The 20,840-nt window shown below is 43.1% G+C and overlaps 1 protein-coding gene across 6 annotated transcripts; it reads right to left on the reverse strand.

The window, feature by feature from the left end:
* Nucleotides 1-1,083: 1,083 nt before the first annotated feature.
* Nucleotides 1,084-20,117, reverse strand: cspg5a (chondroitin sulfate proteoglycan 5a). 6 transcript variants are annotated; one of them, XM_077526631.1, is made up of 7 exons: nucleotides 19,752-20,117; nucleotides 16,126-17,002; nucleotides 10,429-10,617; nucleotides 6,656-6,731; nucleotides 4,065-4,121; nucleotides 3,257-3,346; nucleotides 1,660-1,809 (listed from the first exon to the last, which is right to left on the reverse strand). In XM_077526631.1, the coding sequence occupies exons 2-6, from the start codon at nucleotides 16,896-16,898 to the stop codon at nucleotides 3,260-3,262; spliced, it is 1,182 nt and encodes a 393-aa protein (XP_077382757.1). In that variant the 5' UTR covers nucleotides 16,899-17,002; nucleotides 19,752-20,117; the 3' UTR covers nucleotides 1,660-1,809; nucleotides 3,257-3,259. The 6 variants fall into 6 exon arrangements, with proteins under 6 accessions (XP_077382753.1, XP_077382751.1, XP_077382756.1 ...); XM_077526628.1 differs by having other exon boundaries at nucleotides 6,578-6,731; XM_077526627.1 differs by lacking the exon at nucleotides 3,257-3,346 and having other exon boundaries at nucleotides 1,084-1,809.
* Nucleotides 20,118-20,840: the final 723 nt, after the last annotated feature.

Raw genomic sequence — 20,840 nt, forward strand, 5'->3', positions numbered from 1 at the left:
TTGTTGCGATTTTTTTTCATTCAAATTTAGAAAATACTAATCAGTACGCTTGTAGAGTGTAAGATTTATATGAAAATGTATTATTTATTTATCTGAAATTCCAGTCTTATAGAGTTTGTAATCTGTTTCATGTTTGAACAGCATTAAAATAAAATATTAAGGCTTAATGTTCCGTTCATATAACATTCTTCCATGCTCAAGGTGTGAATCCTAAAAAAAATAAAAAAAAAAAATAAATAAAAAATAAATAAAAAAAATCGATTCTGCCGATTATTGAATCGATTCGAGAATCGCGCGATGTAGTATCGCGATATATCGCCGAATCGATTTTTTTTTTTTAACACCCTTAATATTTGTAGTTAATATACGGCCACTATACTGGCTCCATTATTCATTACTTATTGAGGGAATTACTTGGCGGGCCACTAGGGGGAGAGCCTCAAAAGAGTGGCGGGGAAATGGACGGAAGTCTTCAGGCGAAGAAGACTCATGAGCTTACTTTTACTTGCATTTATCTATCCAGCAACTGACTCAGTTTTGCATACGTTTCTATGAAAAATGTGTATAAAATCTTACTTTTCGAAGCACACAATTTCTGAGGAATATTATTGATCTAATTGGATTTAATATTTTAGTAATTTTGTTTATTTTCTTTTGCAATGAAACGTTTGTCAAAATAAAACAATTGACTGTAATTACCTGACATTTTGCATGACAATAGTGTTTAAGAGAGACAAATTTGTTCACAGAAAGTTTTCTCTGTTAAGAAGACATTTATATTTGTTTAAAAAAAAAATACACTGTGAAGAAGATACCAGTTTTAATATTGTGTTTCAGTGATGGTACAAAAAAAAAAACAATTTTCTCATTGAAAAAACAAATATGGGAAGTAATTTTTGTAACGGATGGACATTCTCAATTGTGTTAAAGAATAAAACAAAAAGAATAACTAACACAATGTAATGTCATGTAACACCTGTGATGTCAAGCATTGTTTTGCGTGTAACTCAAAATAAATTCCTGTGACGTCATGTAAGCGTTGCAGCCTTGTGCGTGAACAGAGAGAAGAGGGCCACACAGTGGTCATGTTAAAAAGGTTTTATTTCAACAAGTGTCGGAATCTCGTTTGTTTGTTCTTGTTGGTTTGAAAGAGTAGAAAATAAAAACAGTAAAAGTACATCAAAGGATTAGAAATCACATCAAAGAAAACAAGACACGTCGTGTTTGAAGTCGATCCATCGATCTGATTTGTTTGCAATATTTATAAACACTCACTGGATTAGTCAACAAACATCAAAACCTCTCAGTAGCTTTTTCTTTTTTTACCACGTTTACACACGCTGGAATTCTGGAAATCTTTTTACAAAATACAACGATGCAGGCAGGGAATTGTGTGTGTGTGTGTGTGCGTGTGTGCGTGTACATGTGTGCAGTGAAAGAGGTAAGGGACAGTCAAGTGACAGCAACAAGGTAGTGAAGTGATGATGACGAGGCAACAGGAAGGGGAGGGGGCTGGACGGCAATGTTGGCGGGCAGCTGCTCGAAGGACCCGTTTGGGTGAGGCAGAAGGGGGGGGAGACAGGATAGGGGGTCGTGAGTGGGTCGATGGGCAGCGGTCAGTGTGTTGGTGAAAAAGTGTATTTTTCACATCATGTTGTTCTGCAGAGAGTTGACCTCCGAGTCGTCGTCGCCCAGCAGCTTGTGGTTGTCGTGTTTGGGCGTCAACGCGTTGTGGATGTTAAGGGCGTCGTCTTCCTTGGGCGGGGCCTTCACCGGCTCCTCCAGCTTATTCTGGGAATTGGGATCATCCTGACCAATGAGGAGGGGAGGGACGAAGGATGGGAGGCAGGAAGTGCAGTTAGCACAAAGACCATGTGGTTGCCTCTATAAACACTATCGGGCATACGTGCGTAACATTGTGTATGAAATAAGGCCTATTATGCCGTGTAACGTGTGTAATATCATGTAAAGCTTGTAATGTAAGACCTGCTACACCATGTGACAAATTATGTCATACAACATGAAATGCCACGTAATGCACGTAAGTCATGTAACGTGTGTAACGCTAGGTAACGCAACATTATCATTGTCACGACGTGACTTGTAAGACGTTACAATTGTTACATGAAGTTATACATGTTATCAAATTGTAAGATCCATTATTTCACGTAACGTGTAGAATTAAGTCATCTAACAGTCACATTAATGCCTTGTAACGTGTGTAATGCACGTACCTTACGTAACAAGTCAAGTCATTTTGTACCATTGCGTAACATCATGGAACAGGTCATGCCAAGCCTGTTTTGTGCACATGTAATATGCCAAAGCAATGTAACGTTTGTCACATCATGTGGCACTTTTAGGTGTTATATGACATTATGTTACATGACCTATTTGCAAGACCTGCAGCGCCATCTAATGTCATACTGTACATTGTAGTTCAGTGATGTAACATCATGTATTATGTACCTTTAGTCATGACGTTACATCTAGATGTTACGTGTATTAGCCATGTTAACGTGTCGCATCATGTAACGCCTGTAATGTCGTCATGAATCTCACTGAGTAATGTTGTGTAATGCATGTTTAATGTCGTGTTGGATGATGTCATCATGTAACACATGTCGCATCATGTAACATCACGTCCCACATGTAACGCATCTACTGGAAAACTGTGCAACATCATATAATGTGAGTAAATCACTTCAATACCAGTTTGATTACGTAAAATTTTACCGTCATGCAACACGTCTATCGTCATGTCTCATGTAACGTCAGGTAACTTGCGTATTGTGGTGTAACACGTGTCTTTCCGGGGGACGTTTCAGTTTAAAGTGTCTTACCGGTGTGTATGTATTATTATGTATGTATCCTATTGGTGGAAAAAAGTGAACTACATGAATACAACCCCACCCCACCCATCACCCTCCCTCAGCCCATTCAGACAAACCAGGAGGTACATGCACATCCACATGCAAAAACCTTACCACCCTCTCCTACCCAAAAACCAACCTGAATACTCACCACTTATAAGACATTGATTCATACCCCACCCTCAACACTGTTTGGCAGCTTAAGCGAAAACTCATGTTAACCTTTTCAGTGGGTACCACCATCAGAATGGTTGAAGGGCTATTTTTAATTCCCTTTCATGACCGTCACCATCACACACATAATACACACACTCACACACACATTGACGAAAAGTGTTCATTTGAGTTTGACGTGTGTGTCACGTGAGGAAAAGTGGATTTACCGGCTAGATCGTAACTTCGGGCAGGACGTGCGGGTACGTGACTTCCATGGTTACGGGGTACGGGCCTTCTTTCCTCCCGTCAGCGTGAAACTGGAAAACGTTTTGGGGTTTTTGTTTTGGTTTGTTGGGTTCGGTGGCGGTGCATGTGGGTGGTGGTGGTGGTGGTGGGGGGGGGGGGGGGGACTTGGGTTTGGCAGTAGGGTGGGAGGCACAGAATCACGAGGAGTTTCCAGCGTTTTTTTTTCGTGGGGAGGAACAGAGATAAAAACGTTTTTGATGGTGATGATGATGAAAGCACACGCACACTTTGGGCAGACCGACGACTCCCCTGCCCCCACCCCCATTGAAACAAGTTTTATTTTTATGTTTGATTGGATGCTAAATATTTTATTGAACAATAATATGATGATTAGGATGATTATTTTGAGGTGTAAGAGAAACTGTGCACTTTCTACATGATTCCTTTCACTTCCTTTTTACTTTCTATTCACTTCCTGTCAAACTCCCGCTTACTTCCTTATTACTTCATCTTATATACTGCTCACTTCCGATTTGACTTCCTACGCAATTCCTTATTATGCTCCACTCACTTCTTCCCTTCTCCCTTTTAGCTTTTTTCGTACTTATCATTTCCTTCTCTTTTCATATTTGGTCATGATGGCATAGTGACAGTTGAGGCGATTTATTGATACATTTAGTTATTGATTGATTGATTGGCAGGTCTGTTTAGGAAGGTGTGGTGGGGCAGGGCTAACTGACAGCGTGGCAGGACGAGGGGGGGGCGGGGCGGAGGGGTTTATGGTCTTACCTCGCAGTCGGACTCCTCTTTGGTCTTACACTCCCACGTGTATCTGCTCATGGTTTTCTGAAGGGAGGGGGGTTCAAAGGTTACACTCCTCAAAGGCAGAGAGGCATCGTTGTCATGGCGACGGTGTGAGAGACAAAAGATGCGGCGCGTACAGCCAGGAGGACGAGGCAGACAGGAAGTGGAGAAAGAGCGCTAATGGTATGCTAATTTAGTTAGTGTACTGTTAGCTAATGCTAATTATTGTAGTTGATCAGTTTTTATTTCAAAGATATAAATGTCTCTCACATTTTATTGTTTGTGATCATATTTACAGTATATACAGCTCGTGTTTTAGCTTCACCGGCTAACAGCATAAATATTTGTTTTTTTTACAAACTCAGTGTCCTTGCGATGCTAGTCAGATGAATTAGCTATAGCCTATAAACACAACTAGCAGGCCTCTGTGTTTATTTTTCAATGCAAAGGGAGTTTGCATAAGACTTTAAAATGGGATATGAAACCCATTTGTTAGCCATGAAAACCATGAATTAGATTGGTAGTGGTTCGGGAGCAGGTGTAGCTTTTATTTGACAGCAGTATGACTTTTTTGGGGAATGTTGTGAAGTAAAAAGACTTTCAGGGAAATGGAGATGCGATGAAGATTTTTTTTAGTTGTTTTTGTGTGTGAGTGTTATGAAAATCTTCTTTGTTGCTTTTATTTGGAAAGTTAGCAAGGAACAAAAGTACTGGTAGAATTGTTCCACGCCCCAAAATGGGAAAAAAAAAACTTGCCAAATAGTTGTAGCGCTAATCTAAGATAACCTAACCCCGGTGGGTACCATACACACTCGTTGAATGTCAGGGAAAAAAAACCCAAACATTCCAATGAGAACATGCTAGCATAACGTGTTTTTTTTCTATAACAAAGCCTAAGATCCCGTCATGCTAAGCTAATGCTATGCTGGCAGCTAACCGTGCTACTGCTGTTTTCATGGGGTAATGTTCTTTGTTGAGTTTGCTTTGAAAAGTTAGCAGAGAACAAAACGAGCGATGGGCTGTTAGAGGTGGTACCACTTCTACCAAAATGCAAATTAAAAAAAAGCCACAAATAGTTGTAGCGCAAAGCTAAGCTAAGATAACCCATGCGTCTACCAATTAAGCTCGCTGAATGGCGTAAAAAAACATTCCAAATAAAACATGAAGCCATGTTAGCATGATTTTTTTTTTCCCAACGCCATACTGCGATCCCATCATGCTAGGCTAATGCTATGCTAACAGCTAACCATGCTACTGTTAGTGGAATCTCAGAGTGGTCTTGCATCTCAGATGTTTATCCTGATAGGTCCAAAACTGGATGACGTCACCCGGCCCCTCCCCTTGTCCCGCCCACTCTCAGGATAAACAAGACAGTTTGTTAGCGTAGCAGAGCTGCAGTGGCGGGCATGGCCACCAGGTGGCACATGTCCGACCATGACTTACCGAGCAGAGAGGCAAGCAGAGAGCGCAGGTCGGAGAGAAAGATGGCTGCGGTGGCGAGGAGTGAAGGATTGAGGGAAGGAGGCGGGGCTTGACCGACTCATTATTTGTGATGCTATGCTATGTTAACTATTTTTAAAGCAGACACATCTAATTTTTTCGGGAATATTGGTGAAATTTCATCACTAAGCCACTAAATTGCACTGTTAGATGGTGCTACTCTGTGCTGACACTGCAGATCTGCTTACCTTTTGGTTTTAACATGACAGTGCTTTGGGCCAAAGTGATAGATTTGCTCTGGAACTTTGTCCAGCCACCATGTTCATGACATTGCTAAGCAAAGGGTGTGGAGGCAGAATTATGTAAATTAGCCCCACTGTGATGTCACAACGTTGCAAAATTTAAAATGACTTGCTGACAGACATATTTGTATAAATAGCCAGATTAACTAAAGATTGACTTAATCCCCTTTAATGAAGGATATGAGTCAATGTGATGCATGTGCACTAGAGCAGCGGCCTTGACTGATCCTTGCCTGGTTGTCAGGGCAACAGGCTGCAAGATGGATGTACACAAGAGCCTCACTGTGATTGGACAATGTCGTTTTAAAGCGAGACCTTGGAATTGATCAATCTGAGAGATCTACAGCATCTTACAGTTATGTTGCGTTATTTTGAGGGGACAGTAAATTTTCACTGTTGTAAAAGATGCACACAGACTAGTTTGTATTGTAGCAAAGTGTTATTTCTTCAGTGTTCTCCCATGAAAATATGTAAGTAAGTATTTACAGAAATGTGCGGGGTGTACGCACTTTTGTGAGAAACTCTACATGACCAGCTTTATTAATTCAAGTCAGCCGCCATTCTCCGGGACAAGCTTGCTCCTGGAGCCCCCCACCCCCCTGCCATCCATCCCCCTCTCCCGCCACCGCCCCTGGCCTCAGACTGAGTCTCTCTACTTGGGGGTACTCATGCCCATGCGTCAGGGGGGAGGGAGTAGGAAAAGGGGAGGCGTCAAATGCAGAAAAAGGGAAGAAGAGAGCGGCGGGGGCACGTTACCTGACAGATAATGTTATCATAGTAAGCCAATGCACGGGCATGGGGGGCGTTAGGAGGGGTGTCGCACAGTTTCCTTACGTTTGGGTGGGAGCCCTCAGCGATGGTGGACAGCGAGAAATTATCATTGTGAGCCTCCGACGTGGGCCGGTACTTACTGCAGGGCGACACACACCAACCAGGAAGAAGAAGAAGAAGAAGAAGAAGAAGAAGAAGAAGAAGAAGAGGAAGGAAAGAGAGCAAGAAAGAAGAAGCAAACTTTTCATCTGTGATGCAAACATCAACATTCAAAGAACCACAAGCGAGGCCGTTCTCAAACCTTTGACACCGAGTGCCACCTAAATAAAATAAAGAGCGCTACAAGTGCCACCATAATGATTGAGATTAAAATATGGTAGTGTAGCCGGTGATCATGAAAATATAAGTAAAAGTCATTGTAGTATTACACAAAGTTTCAACATTAACACTAACTAACGAACCCTAGTTAACACTACTAAAAAATGAGAACTGTGCTTGGGCACTATAGTGAGCCCAAGTACCACACTAACAATCGCTGCACTAGTGCAGCAAGCCAGAGTCAGCCCAAGCCTTGGTGGGGCCCGAAACAAAATATAGGACATTGGAAGGACCCCATTCCTGATTCTGTTAAAACATGTGTTACTTAATTTATCTTATATATATATATATATATATATATATATAAATTCTGGCTGCATTTCAACTTTTCATTTATCCAGGTGGGATAGGCTCCAGCACCCCCCGTGACCCTTGTGGGGAGTCAAAAAATGGATGGATGGATGGATGCATATAAAACACACAGTAATAAACATATATATAATGTAAAGAATTCCACTGTTTGTGCATCATGAATTCATGCTTCACTTCAACTCATTGCTCTGCTCCTTGTGCCAATCTTGCCCACTGGGCGGCAGTAAAATGCTTTCATACATGTTGCGCAACCTTATTATAATGACGTGACTGTCGATGCTATCTGTTAGCCCTTCAAAAGCAGTTTCTATTACGTGTTAGCATTAAGCTAACAGGGGCAAGTTGTTTGGTTGTTTTAAATACAAAAGATGTAATTGTGTTTGTTTTAGGTTCAGTTTGACAGCAAACTTCAACTCAGAGTGTTTATGCAGCTTAAAGTTTTTTATTTTTATTTTGAAGAGTTGTGTACTATCTGTCAAACTGCTGCTTGTTATGACATGAGATGGATTGGGGTGAATTCCTTCCTTCTTCATCATTTCTCTGGCTCCCTAACTCCTTACTGACTTAATTTCCTAACTTACTACCTTCTCACTACCATCTTACCTTCTCCTCACTTCCTCTTCACTTCTCACTTCCTACTCTTCCTCGTCATGCTTCCTTATTTCTTCCCCAATGTTCTCCATCTTCCTCCTCTCCTTCCGACTCTCGATGAGGTTGTCGTGTCTGCATCCGCAACGCATCCACCCACCCCCCTGCATTGCCCCCTCCCTCCCTTAAGTTGCACAGCTGCATGTAGGTCAGCCCCACCTCTCCGACTGCCCTACTTTCAGCTGGATGCGGCGAAGCCATGACATCATCTTTTTTCTTTGTCAAAATGTCTCCTGACTCGCGGCGTCTCCTCGCCATCATGGCCTTCATCATCATCATCATCATCATGTTACCCCCACCCGCTTACCAATCTCCAAGTGTTCTATAAATATCCCCCCTAGCGTGGGAGCTGGCGTCGGAGCCCGAGCGCTTTGCTGCTTCACATTTGCATGTTCGATTCCAGCGAGCTGCTGCCAAGTCGCCATGGATACGGCTGCTAAAACACTCGGCCCAGCATCCGCCCCCGCCTGCATTGAAGCCCCCCCGCTCCAGTCGCCTCAACTCCCCCCAATCTCACTGTCACCTCACTGCATTTTGCATTCAATCCACCTCCTCCCACATCCATCCTCCTCCTCTTCATCTCGCCATCCTCCTCTCACATCTCGCCAACGGGAATTAGAAGAAGGAGGAGGAGGAGGAGACGCCATTTTAGCACCTGGACATTTTCCGACATTTACAGTACACAGAGTTTGCATCAAGATGGATACCTTGTCGTTATCCGCCATGTTGTTGTTTGGTCATGAGTGAGCACCCGCCTATTGATCCATTCACAAGTACAAATACTTTGTAACTGTACTTAAAAGGGAAGTCAACGTTGAACATTTCTTGACAATATGTTATATGTGACCTCAAGTCTAAACATGACATTCTGATGAATATTACATTTGTGGAATACGAGTTGTGAAGCAAAATCCATCCGTTTTTATCCATGTCAGGAAGCGGCCATTTGGCTACTTACTGTCGATTGAAGATGACATCAAAGATTCTCAGGACTCAGGCAACGACCAATCACAGCTTAACAGTTTTCTGAAGCTGGACTGTGATTGGTTGTTACCTGAGACCTGAACACCTGTGATGTCATCTTTAGTCAACAGCAAGTGGCAAAACAGCCGCCTTCTGATAAGAAAAATGATATAAAAATAATAATAAAAACTGCTGGATTTTGCTACAACTCATATTCAACTAACGCAATATTAACCAAAATACCGTATTTAGGCTAGAGTTGACGCACAGAATTTTTGGGGGGTCTGATTTCCTCTTTAAGTAAAGTTTTCCTGTACTTCTGTATTGATTTTTCTGACTTTTTTTTTTGCTTTTAATTCCAACTGTCTAATCTTCATACAATTAAGGTGCTTTTTTTTTTTCAATTGTTATCATAAGAAAATTTCACCTTTTTTAGTACTCAACCCACAATATGAGCAAAACTATAGGAACTAATTTCTAAAATCAAGATAGCTCTGAAACATCAACATGCAGAGAAGTTTTTATTTATTTATTTTTCATTGTGCTAAGTTAGCAAAATGACTTTGGCCCCAGCCGGCCTCGGAGGTCTGCAGAGGCAGGTCAATTAGTGAAGCCCAAGTAAACATGGTGAAGCAGCATTTAGCTGTTATGCCGCACACAAATGGAATAAGTTGCCAAGAGATGTTTTTAATTCCAGGTTGCTTATGGTTCAACTCTTTGAAAGCATTTTTAAATCTTTTTTTTTTGCACTATATGGTCTTTTAGTAATTTTAGTAAGCCATATTTTATGTACTCTGTTTTTAAATATCTTTGATTTATAAAGCCTCAGTAGTTGAACTTCTACTTTTACTAGAATCGTTGCTATTTGCTAAATTGTTTTTTGTGTTTTTGTGATCTCTCTGTAATGCCCTAATATGCCACAAGATGTTGCTTCAACGCAAAGTAGCAAACTAGCGTTTGGCGCTTTCACAACACACATACCAGCATCATATTGAGTAGAAATGAATCGTCTGTCAGACATGTATTTTTAACGGTAATATTGTACGATGCGGTAACTTTACATTATCCACGTGTGGAATTCTGCTTGCAGTTCCTTATCAACATAAATTGCGAGCTTTAACCTCCTGCATGGACTCCAGCAGATCATTTTCTGCTCCCGTCATGTCAAGGCCTGCGCCTCTTGCATGCTAATCTTAAAGGGAATGAGAGCAGCTGGCTTGATTGGCGGTGAATCAAGTTGGATGTGTTCGCACCTACAGCAGTGCAAAGCTACCAAAACCCAGTCTAACCCGCCCCTGCACTGATTTAGATTGAGTATTGCGCTAGACTTGCACTGGGCACAAAAACCAAGCCCTTCATGTTAGCCATTGGGCAGCACTCATAAAATTTGAAATCTTTCTCCTGCAAAAGGTCCAAAATGAAATTAGCTGACCGTTGTTTCAGCGTCTTAAATATTTTGGGGGTGAATTTTGCTAACGACTATTCAACATTTGAGTTCGGTGTTTTGTATTCACTGTGATGTTGACATGCCTCACCTGCGTCTGCGCAGCTTCTTATTCTCCGTCTTGAGTACATGGAGCTTCTTGGCGAAGCAGACCACCATCATGAAGAGCAGCAGGACCACCACGGCCGACGCACCGACCGCCAGACACATGACCTGGAACTCCGTCACCACCGCCTCGCAGCGGGCGCCCTTGTGCCAGATGTAGTCCTGGACGTTGCACCTGGAGGGCGGGCGGAGGGATGGATATAGTTAACAGGAAGACACTCTGCTGGACCGCCGATGTGTTACCGTGACGACGTATTTAGCGTGTCGCACTGACATTGTCGTCATTTAGCGTGATGCATTGATGTTGTGGTTACACTTTAAACATGTTGACACTGGAACACACTTATATTGTCATGGTAACATGCTACATTACATTGATTGTGTTACATTGATGTTTGTGTCACAAATAGATTGCCCAATATATTAAATTGTTTTTGAGTATGTTATCATGACATGTTTTGTGTTACAATGACATGTCATGTGACATTGACGGTGAGCGTTACCATGTATGGAGGACCAAAACTGCCAAAATTCAAAATAAATAAATTAGTAAATAAATAAATGACTGACTGCTCTGCTCATCTGCTCTCACTTGTTGTCTAGCAACTCAGGTCGCAAGTTGAGGTGACAGTAGACACGATAGTCGTCCATTGCTGGAGCTCTCCATTGCAAGGCGGCAAGACTATCTTGCTCGCCGAGCTGCTCACTCGACCAATGACAGTAGCTTTGTCAGGTGGGAAATATAGGATTATCGTACCATAGACTCAAAATTATCGTATTTTTATGGAAATTATCGTACACCGTCATAACCAAAATACACTGATTCGCGACAGTCAAATATAGTTGTTCTTGTGTTTACAAGTAAAAGCGCTCACCGCCCACAGGCACTCATTGCTTCGTTGCGGGTTAACGTCACTGATCTGTATGTATTACTGGATAGGTGGTTTGAGTCTTGCGCGATTTCCTGTTTGGAAGCGTCTCCTGGGGGCGGGCACTTACCATTCAGCCAATCAATGCATGGACATCACTCGTTTCTCATGCTCAGCAAAGCGCGATTGGCTGGTATCATGTCACATGAGAACAGATACCTTCAGGGTTCGCAAAAAAACTGGTCGTTTCAGATTTATCGGCAATAATACGAAATTGTCAAATTATCGTACGTTTGCCATTTTTTTTAAATAATTTGATCGTACATCATACAGACGATCAAATTATCGTACAAATACGATAATTATCGTACACCTGGCAACACTGAATGACAGGCAGTTTGCAACGGCCGAGTCCAACCCAAGACGGACTTAGGACCGCCCCCTCATTTGAATAACATTTCGACTTGGCAGTATGGCCCAAAACTTCCAAAATTTAAATAAAAAATGACTAAATACATGACTAAATAAATAAATAAATGACAAAATAGATAAATGAACGACTAAATAAATAAATAAATGACTAAAAGTGAAAATAAAAACGGATATAAAAATATAATTAAAAAATTAAATACAAATGTATTTACTTATTTATATACAGTGTATATATATTTTTGCTCTTTTTTCCCATTTATATTCTTTTTTTAATATAATTTTCGAATTATAGTTTTTATATCCATTTTTATTTTCACTTGTAGTCATTTATTTATTTTGAATTTTGGCAGCTTTGGTCCTCCATAACCATGATGTCTGATTGTTGTTGAGTCCGCGTGTAACAGTTTCTTGTATTAGTATAACGACAGGTTGGATGTTACAGTGATGTTCATGGTGTCGCCATGACAACATACAGTATGGCTAACATTGTCGTAACAATTAGTGTTACCACGACAACATGACAGGTATATTGACATTTATGATGTTGACGGTGACACGAGTGCGCCACCACAACTGTACCATGACATATTATTGTTACCATGACGACAAGTTTGATGTTCATGATGTTGTCACCATGCCTAATAAATGTATTGCGTTACATTGACTGTTACCATCACATGTACCACATTACGCTGACATCATGCCATGTTACATTGACACTACAGTAAGTGTTACCATGACGACCTGTTGTATACATCACACGGTCATTGAGTGTGTCACCATGACGACACATTTAAAGTAAATGTGTGGTCATGTGTGTCAATGAATACAGAGTGTCTGACAAAGAAGTTTTATGTAAGAGTGGTGGTGAGGGGGTTGCAAGTAGCGAGTGAGGAGAGTGGGGGGAGGTGGGGGATGTGCTGGTCGTCATGGCAACTCTGCCTGAGCAGTAGAATCTTTCTCATTCCATCACATCCAGAAGAAAAAAATACATTTGACATGTTTCTTCCACTTCATCTCCGCCCCTCGGGCCATCTCGCTGCACCCCCCCCCCCCCCCCCCCCACAAACCCCACCCCCATCTGTCTTACCCTCTGTCACCACCCACCACTGCCCCGCCCCAGCCTGTGACCGCCATTACATCAATTCAGACTGTAATAAATATATTTATAGATATGCTTTCCAAATGACAGTGACTGTGAAGTTAAAATGAAGAAATAGCTTTTACTCTATGTGTGTGTGCGCGTGTGTGTCCAATGGAACGTGTCAGACAACTTTGGCAAAAACAAAGTGTTTGTGCACGCGCGCGTGCGTGCGTCTTTTGTCGTAACCTCGCTGGCAGTCGTAACTCTCCTGTGCCTTTGACCTATGAACTCATTGACTGGAAGTAAACCCTGACACACACTCTCTCTCTCACACACACACACACACGCACACGCACGACGGCAGTATGTGTGCGTGTGACCGTGCAGATGCTTTTATTATTGCGACTGTGTTTCCATGAAATGTAACATGGATACACACTGCATGCAAACTTAATTACATCAAGCTGCCGGACACGCACACACGCGCACGCACACACTCGAGCGTGCTGGCAATGCTGTAAAATTGTGACTCATTGAATTTGTGCTCCACCTCTGCGTGTTTCTCATCTGTTGATACTTTCTTCTTCTTGTCGTTTCTCTCTCGAAAGCAAAATGCCTCACTTTGACATCTCGCGTGTGAAGGATTGACTCAAGTGACACAGACACACGCATACCGCATGACATGTATTGAACATGTATGATGATGGCACGTGTATGTCATGTGTCGGATGCATGTGACATTGATGATCAAGTGTATGTTTTGTGCTATGTGCTACTTGTATGTTAACACATTCATTACCAGACCAGCAAAAAAATGCATCATTTGACGTCTTTTTCCGTCAATTGCAGTGAATGAGTTAAACATGGTAAAAATCAATGAAGCAATTATAAATTCTTGATATAATGTACAGCAGGGGTGTCCAAACTTTTACCTCTGAGGGCCACATTCAGAAAAATAGAAAGCTGCAAGGGCCACTGTGATTTTTTTTTAAAGTTATTTATTAACACATTCATTGCCAGACCAGCAAAAAAATGCATCATTTGACGTCTTTTCCCGTCAATGGCAGTGAATGAGTTAAATGTGAAAAGCCCCAATGTATTATGTATGTCGCATGTATGATGTGATGTGCATCCCACATATGTTAGGTATTTGATGTCACTTGTATGTTGTATGTTGGAAGCCACATGTACGGTGCCACATACGGTGAACATGGAAACATTGAATGTTCGAATATAACCATCTCAATTGTCAAACCAAAAGTCTGCTAGCTTAATGCTAACACAGCCATGTATGGTCTAGCTGAATTTAGCATAAATGTCACATGACTGCTAGTTAAACGCACACAGGAAGCAGCAGTGAAAATTCACAGGCATGTATTCTCTCTGCTCTGTGGGAACAACTACACTGGCAAACAACTTTATTTTTTATTTTTTTCAAGTGCCAAAGATAATTGAATGGGTTCTGGGTAATTTTGTGCTGCTGAGTCCGAAAATGAATCTAGTTTTTGAGTTTTTTTCGACAATTAATTGATTGATAATGTGATTTGGCAGTTTATGGAATTTACTTTGAGTGTTACGAAAGCAGTCTTTGTGTTTAACTCATTCGCTCCCAACCATTTTCACAGAAGCAATTCCGTTCGCTCCCGGCTGTTTTACTGAATTTTGACTTATTTCGCAAGGCCCACAGAATATTGTATTCTCTTGCTATAAAAACATGGAAATCAAAAGAAAGATTAAAGTCTCTTCTCTCAACAGGAAAAAACAAACAAACATTTCTATCTGTGTCCGTTTTGCAGCAATTAGCATTAGAATATAGCTAAGTTTAATCAATTTTCACAAATCTATTTAGAATTATGAGTAATTGAGCTTTTTCTCAACATGGCCGTGGTTGATCTCCTTTGCTCTGCTGCCACCTGCTGGCCGTTTGCGTAATAACTACAATTTTTGCAACCGTCCTTTGCAGTTGAGAGGCTGCATCAAAGCATTCTGTATGCTCTCGCATTAAAAAAAAACAAAAACAAAAAAAACAAAAACAAAAAAAAAACATAAATATGTCTTTGGGACACTTAAAACATAAAAAAAAACAAAAAACGTATTGATTGGTTTTTGGGAGCAAATTAAGCATTATTTGAGAGTAGGGATACTTGATACCACTATTTTTCAGACTGATACCAGTAAAAGTACTCAACTCTTGAGTAGTCAACGATACAGAGACCAAATACCGATATCACCAGTACATAAAATTCCCCCTAATAAACAATGACAGATAAAGACCTATATATCACATTTTTTCTTAAAATTGCATGAAATTAATGTCAGTTTCTATTCTTCTAATTTCTAGTTCCTGGTCGTAAAACAGCCACAAGAGGGTGGCCAATGTTGGTATCGGCCACCATCGTAAGACCGAGAGCTAAAATATTTTTTGACATGAATCTCTATTTCATCCTCACCTCCCATTCCTACGCTGGCGATGTAACCCGATTTTCGACTTCAGTCGAATTTCCCCATTAAAGTCAATATTTACATCAAAATAATTTGCATAAAAAATCTAAAATACATTAAAAAAATAATAATAATAAGATGCTGTACGACTGTCCGACAGCAGCCCAAATCTTTGCCGATGTTCGTCGGTGTCTCCTTTCGGCGATCTTTTTCTGATGTCTAGCTTCGTTTCCACAGTAATTTCTTTTCTTTTGGCTGGACCAATATTGATAGAAGACGTACCTTTCTTCTTCTTTGGGGCCATGATGTGGAAAAAAAAGAGGGCGAAAAAAGCCAAACATACTCCCACAAGTCCACAAGCGCTAGTAGCACTAGCTAAGGGCTAAATAGCGGATGAGGGGAAACAAAACACTGCAGGCAATATGGCGGACGAGGAGCCAAAATGGCGGACCGGGCGCCTTATGTCGAGTGTGCCTTAACTCGAGGACTCCCTGTATCTCAAAAACTAGAGACAATTTGGAAAAGACGATGTCGTTTTCATATCCAGTAACCTCAAAATACCCTAAAACTGTTGAAACTTCCGCATGTGCTGACCAGCTCTATTACTGGAGCTCAATTGAGGACCTTATCTTAGTCTTCTTCTTACATTTAAATATGACGGATTTCTTCCAGTAGATCTCAGTGCTGCCTGGCAAGTTGTGGTGAAAATTGGTACTACACTAAAATCGGACTTGCCTGTATACTGTCAAACCCCATTTGAAAAATGATCACTTAAAATCCACGACATAGTGGAGGGACGCGATCAATGAACCCTACATTATACATATGTTCCATATATGATAGGCGCGTGTGTTACCTGCAGAATGTTCCGGAGTCCTCCAGCAGGTAACACTGTCCTCCATTGTAGCAGAAGTTGGGGTCAAAGTCGCATGGGGAGCGGCAAGTGGAGTTGACCATCTGGTAACCAGGGCGACAGCCGGCCATCCCGTCGGAGCCGTCCACTGGGACGGCGCGCCGGGGGCCGTTTGGCAGGAAGGAGGCGGGACCCCCAGACTTGGGGCGAACCGGAGAGGCGCCGCCGTTGTCGGTTGTGGTGTCGGGGTACTCGTCGGCGGTGGGCGACACCCCGTCCTCATACGGGGTCAGGTAGTCGTAGCTGTCCGGCATGGCCCAGGACGTCGGGTCGCCGCCTTGGAGCTCGTGGGCCAGCGACGAGGTGGGACGGGGTTCCAAGTCCAGGTTACGTCCACGGGAGGCGGGATCGAAAAAGTCCACGTGGAGGACGTCGGGCTGGGCGGCGTTGGTGGCTGGAGGCGGCGGGGCGGCGGTGGACGGTCGGTCCAGGTCGAACATGGCCGTGTCTTTGGCGTTGATCCACGGTGGGTCGCTACGCGCCAGGGTCTCCTCCTCCACGACATCAGCTGGGAGACGGTTGCCGGGCAACAGCAGCTCCGTCTCCGCCGAATCGGGGCTGATCTGGGATGGCGAGGGGGCGGCGCCCGCTTCTGGCACCACCGTTTCACCAAACATGCCGCTGCTCAGCTCCTCCCCCTCCTCGCCGCCGGCCCGGGCCACGCGGCCCGCCCGGGGCGTCACAGTGTTGACGGAACCGCTGGGTCCGGTTCCCATGGTGACAGCACGGTTGACATCAGTGGGACCCTCCTGCTCGCTAAGCGGGGCGGTCCCGTTGAGGGCGGCGGCCAGCTCGGTGGTGTTGGTCGCCGTGACGACTCCTGTAAACACACACAAATATGAAGTGAACTCCCGCGCTGACACACACCCACGCTTGACACGTGAGGCATTATGGGATGGATTAAAGGAGTAGTTGACTAATGCACTCCCAACACTCGACAGTCCAGATTAAAGATTAGCAAAGACACCATCAGTTTCAACACACGCGCGCACGCAGTTCAGATTGAGGATTCAGTCACTTTGGATCTTTCTCTTCTCTGAAACGTTTTGATGTGATGGAAACAAAAACGTCAACACAAAGCGGACCCAATAAAACGTTTTCGATGGCAGGCGCACAGAAGCGCGCACGCATGATGGCGCGGCGTTTCCTCCATCCAGCTGGATCAGCAGCATCTGTTGCCATGGAAACGCATCCTTCACATCCCATCCCACCACGCACACACTCACGTGGAGCAGAACATCTGCTTTGTGGTATCAGACAAGCATCCGGACCTCTTTTTTGTCGTTTTCCCAGTTTGCCATTGAGGTCATTCATGGGTTAAATCCACAATCCCACAGACGTCCCACAATCCACTGCTGCACGTGCACACGCACACACTGGGGAAACTGCAGAGTAGGTGTGATACATTTGAGGTATCAATCCTGTATTGTAGTTGATCATTACTGTATCTTAATCGATGTTTGATGCATTTGCACTACTGTTTTTTTTTTTACTCAACTGGAGTGAGAACATATCTGAAAAATTGACTAGGCTCATAACTTGAAAAACTTGTAAGTTGGGGCACTTGCAAGTCAAGGTACCACTATATCATATTGTATACTGAATCATTGTGGTTTCCATGTTTAGTTTTAGTCACATAAAATGGCTGCATTCTGCACACTGCCCCGGCACAACCACACATGCGCACAAAAAAAGAGATGCAGTTTCCCTGGCAACGGCCCGCTTCCTGCGGCGGGATGCAGATACGACCGCTTTGAGTTCACCGGGTTCCTTTGCAGCGCTCCAACCTTGAGTCATGTCTGTTAGCATACCGCTAATGTACGATCTAAATAGCTTGACATGAGCTTAGCTTTGCGTTTAAATAATCAAGCACATTCACATATATGCACACACGCACGCACACAATTACACGATTGAGTTAATTGAAACTGTCAAGAAAAAAGAGTAATTTGTTGAGTCCGTACAGTACGTTATCGTCAGCATGAGTCTTTCACACAACAGGTCACTGCGAAGTCACTTGCCGAATCACTTCATGAGTTACATACTAAATCAGTGATTGAGTCAACTCCAGAGTCACACACTAAGTCAATTACAGAGTCGAACAATTTAGAGTCATATACTGAGCCAGTGCCAGTGTCACATATTTAATCACAGTCTAAGTCAACTTGCTGTGTCACCTCCAGAGTCGCTTTCGGAGTCACATACAAAGTCAATTACTGAGTCAGATACAAAAATGCGTACCTCGTCAGACACAGAGTCACTTCCTGAATCACATACTCAAGTCTAGGTCACTAATACATACCTTATTGGATAACTTGAGTAACATGGAATTACATACTAAGTCACATACCAAGTTACTTAAAAAGTCACATACTTCAATACTCACTTTCTAAGTCACGACTAAATCACTTATTGAGTCAATACCAGGTTAATTCCAGACAAACATACTTAGTCCATTACTGAGTTATATATAAAATACCACATTACATACTGAGTGACTTTTTGAGTCATATACTACATCACCTTTTGGGTCACTTGAGTTACATATTGAATCACACACTGAATCCCATACCGAGTTGCTTAGAAAGTCTCAAACACACACGACTGTGACACATACTAAATCATCCATTGAGTCACATTAGAATACAGAGTCACCTCCAGAGTCACATACCAAATCACTATTGAGTCAATACAAGTCACTTCCAGTTACCTACTAAGTCAATTACTGAGTCAGAAAAAAATGTTACCTCGGCACAAACTTACTAAATAAAGTCACTTACGGAGTCACATATGCAATCATGGTTTAAGTCATATACGTCACATACCAACTTATTAGATCACTTACTGAGTCACATTCTAAACCACTTATTTAGTTACCTCCTGAGTCAAATATTAAGTCACTTACCTGAGTCATTTATTGAGTCACATGGTAAATCACTTACCAAGTCACATACACAAAGTTACGTCCTGAGTCACTGGATTAGTCACATTAAGACACTTCCTGATTCACATAATGAATCACTGAAAAAAAAAATGCTTATTAAATAATTTACTGAGTCACATAAATCAGTGAGAGCAGATGAAGAAAGGGTTGAAATAGTAATGAAACTACCCTGTTATTTAATGAATAACAGTAAACAAGTTCAGCATGCTGAGGCTGTCGTCGTCTCGTGCACGCGCGTGTGGTTATTTGACGTGCGCGCGGCCGGGTTGGCAGACAAAGAGCCCGTCGTCGCGCTTTTGTGTGTATCAGAATGTCCGTACGCCCCCCCCCCCCCCCCCCCCCCCTCCTCCTCCACTCCACTCATGCATTATTCATGCTCACGCTAATCTGCGCCTCGCCTCTTTGTGCCGGGCGCGTGCACGCCGACACCCATCTGCGCCCCGCGGCCGCTTCGCGTGCGCGGGCCACGCTGACCTGATTTCAAGTGTACTAATAAGTGTGAACATCTGTCTCGTCACGTGACCTCGTTTCGAACGTCCGATGCAAACACTCGTCCGCGCGCGTCCACGTTGACGAGCAGCTGACGCGCGCGCACGGCCCGCAGCGGCGTGCACGTGAGTCTTACCGTGCACGGATACGAAGTGCACAGCAGCAGCAGCAGCGGCGGGAGCGCGCGCGCCATCCGCGTGCGTCGGCGGCAGCCTCCCGCGCACGAGCTGGTCTCCATGCTCGGCGTGCACGCGCAGCCCACAGCACAGGAACGTGCGCGTGAAGAAGAAAAAGAAGAAGAGGAGAAGGAAGAGGAGTCTTCTTCACTCAGCAGCATCGTCCCTCGGTTCGGTTCGGCTCGGTTCGGCTCACGGCTCCATCGCCTCCAGCCGCGGCGCGGTGATGCGTTCGACTCGTACCGATCCGGCTGGGCTCGCTCACAAGTGGCGGGAATGAAAGAAGAAGACAAGCAAAGAGAGGAGAGAAGTGAGAGAGAGCGAGTGAGGCAGGGGCGGAGAGGGAGACGAGTGGGGGGGGGGGGGGGGGGGGGGGTGCTGTTAGTCCCCTCATCCCACCACCTCCTTTCATCCTCTTCAATCTCCCTCCTCCCCTTCTTAAAACTTCCCAAACATAAGTGACAGCTTCACCACTTCCATCCTTTATGACAGTTTTGCCCCACTCTTCGACAGATTTTTTTTCTTCCCGTTTTCATGTAGGCCTATTGCGATATTGAACTATAAAATATAGAACACCAACACAAACCAAAATCGTTTTTACACAACATGGAATCCATTGGTCCCTGGATTTACAAATGACCCGGTTTTACAAGATTGACATTCTTTTGTCTTAAGCTGTGAGCAAAAATTTGAGTTATGAGCATCAAATAGTGGAACAAACTTCACCACAAGCAGCAGATAGTCGAAAAATCTTTAAAAACAAAACAAAAACAAAAACAACAAAAACACGACATCATTGCCATTTCCAGTTGAAATTTAAATATAAAACAAATACAATTGTGTAGTTCATCAAATATCTCAGTGTGGATGAACTCCTCCTGGGTGCCTTTCCTCACAGGGTTCTTCTGTGCCCCGCTTTGTTGTGTTTTGTGTGTGTGTCTGCGGGTACGATCATGGGGATATGGGGTGGAGTAATGTTTTTTTCTTTTTATTGTATTATGGATGTTTTATTTGTTCAGCACTTTGAGTTGCATTTGAATGTATGAAAG

This window comes from Festucalex cinctus, chromosome 7, assembly GCF_051991245.1.
Source record: "Festucalex cinctus isolate MCC-2025b chromosome 7, RoL_Fcin_1.0, whole genome shotgun sequence".
NCBI classification, from domain to species: Eukaryota; Metazoa; Chordata; class Actinopteri; order Syngnathiformes; family Syngnathidae; genus Festucalex; species Festucalex cinctus.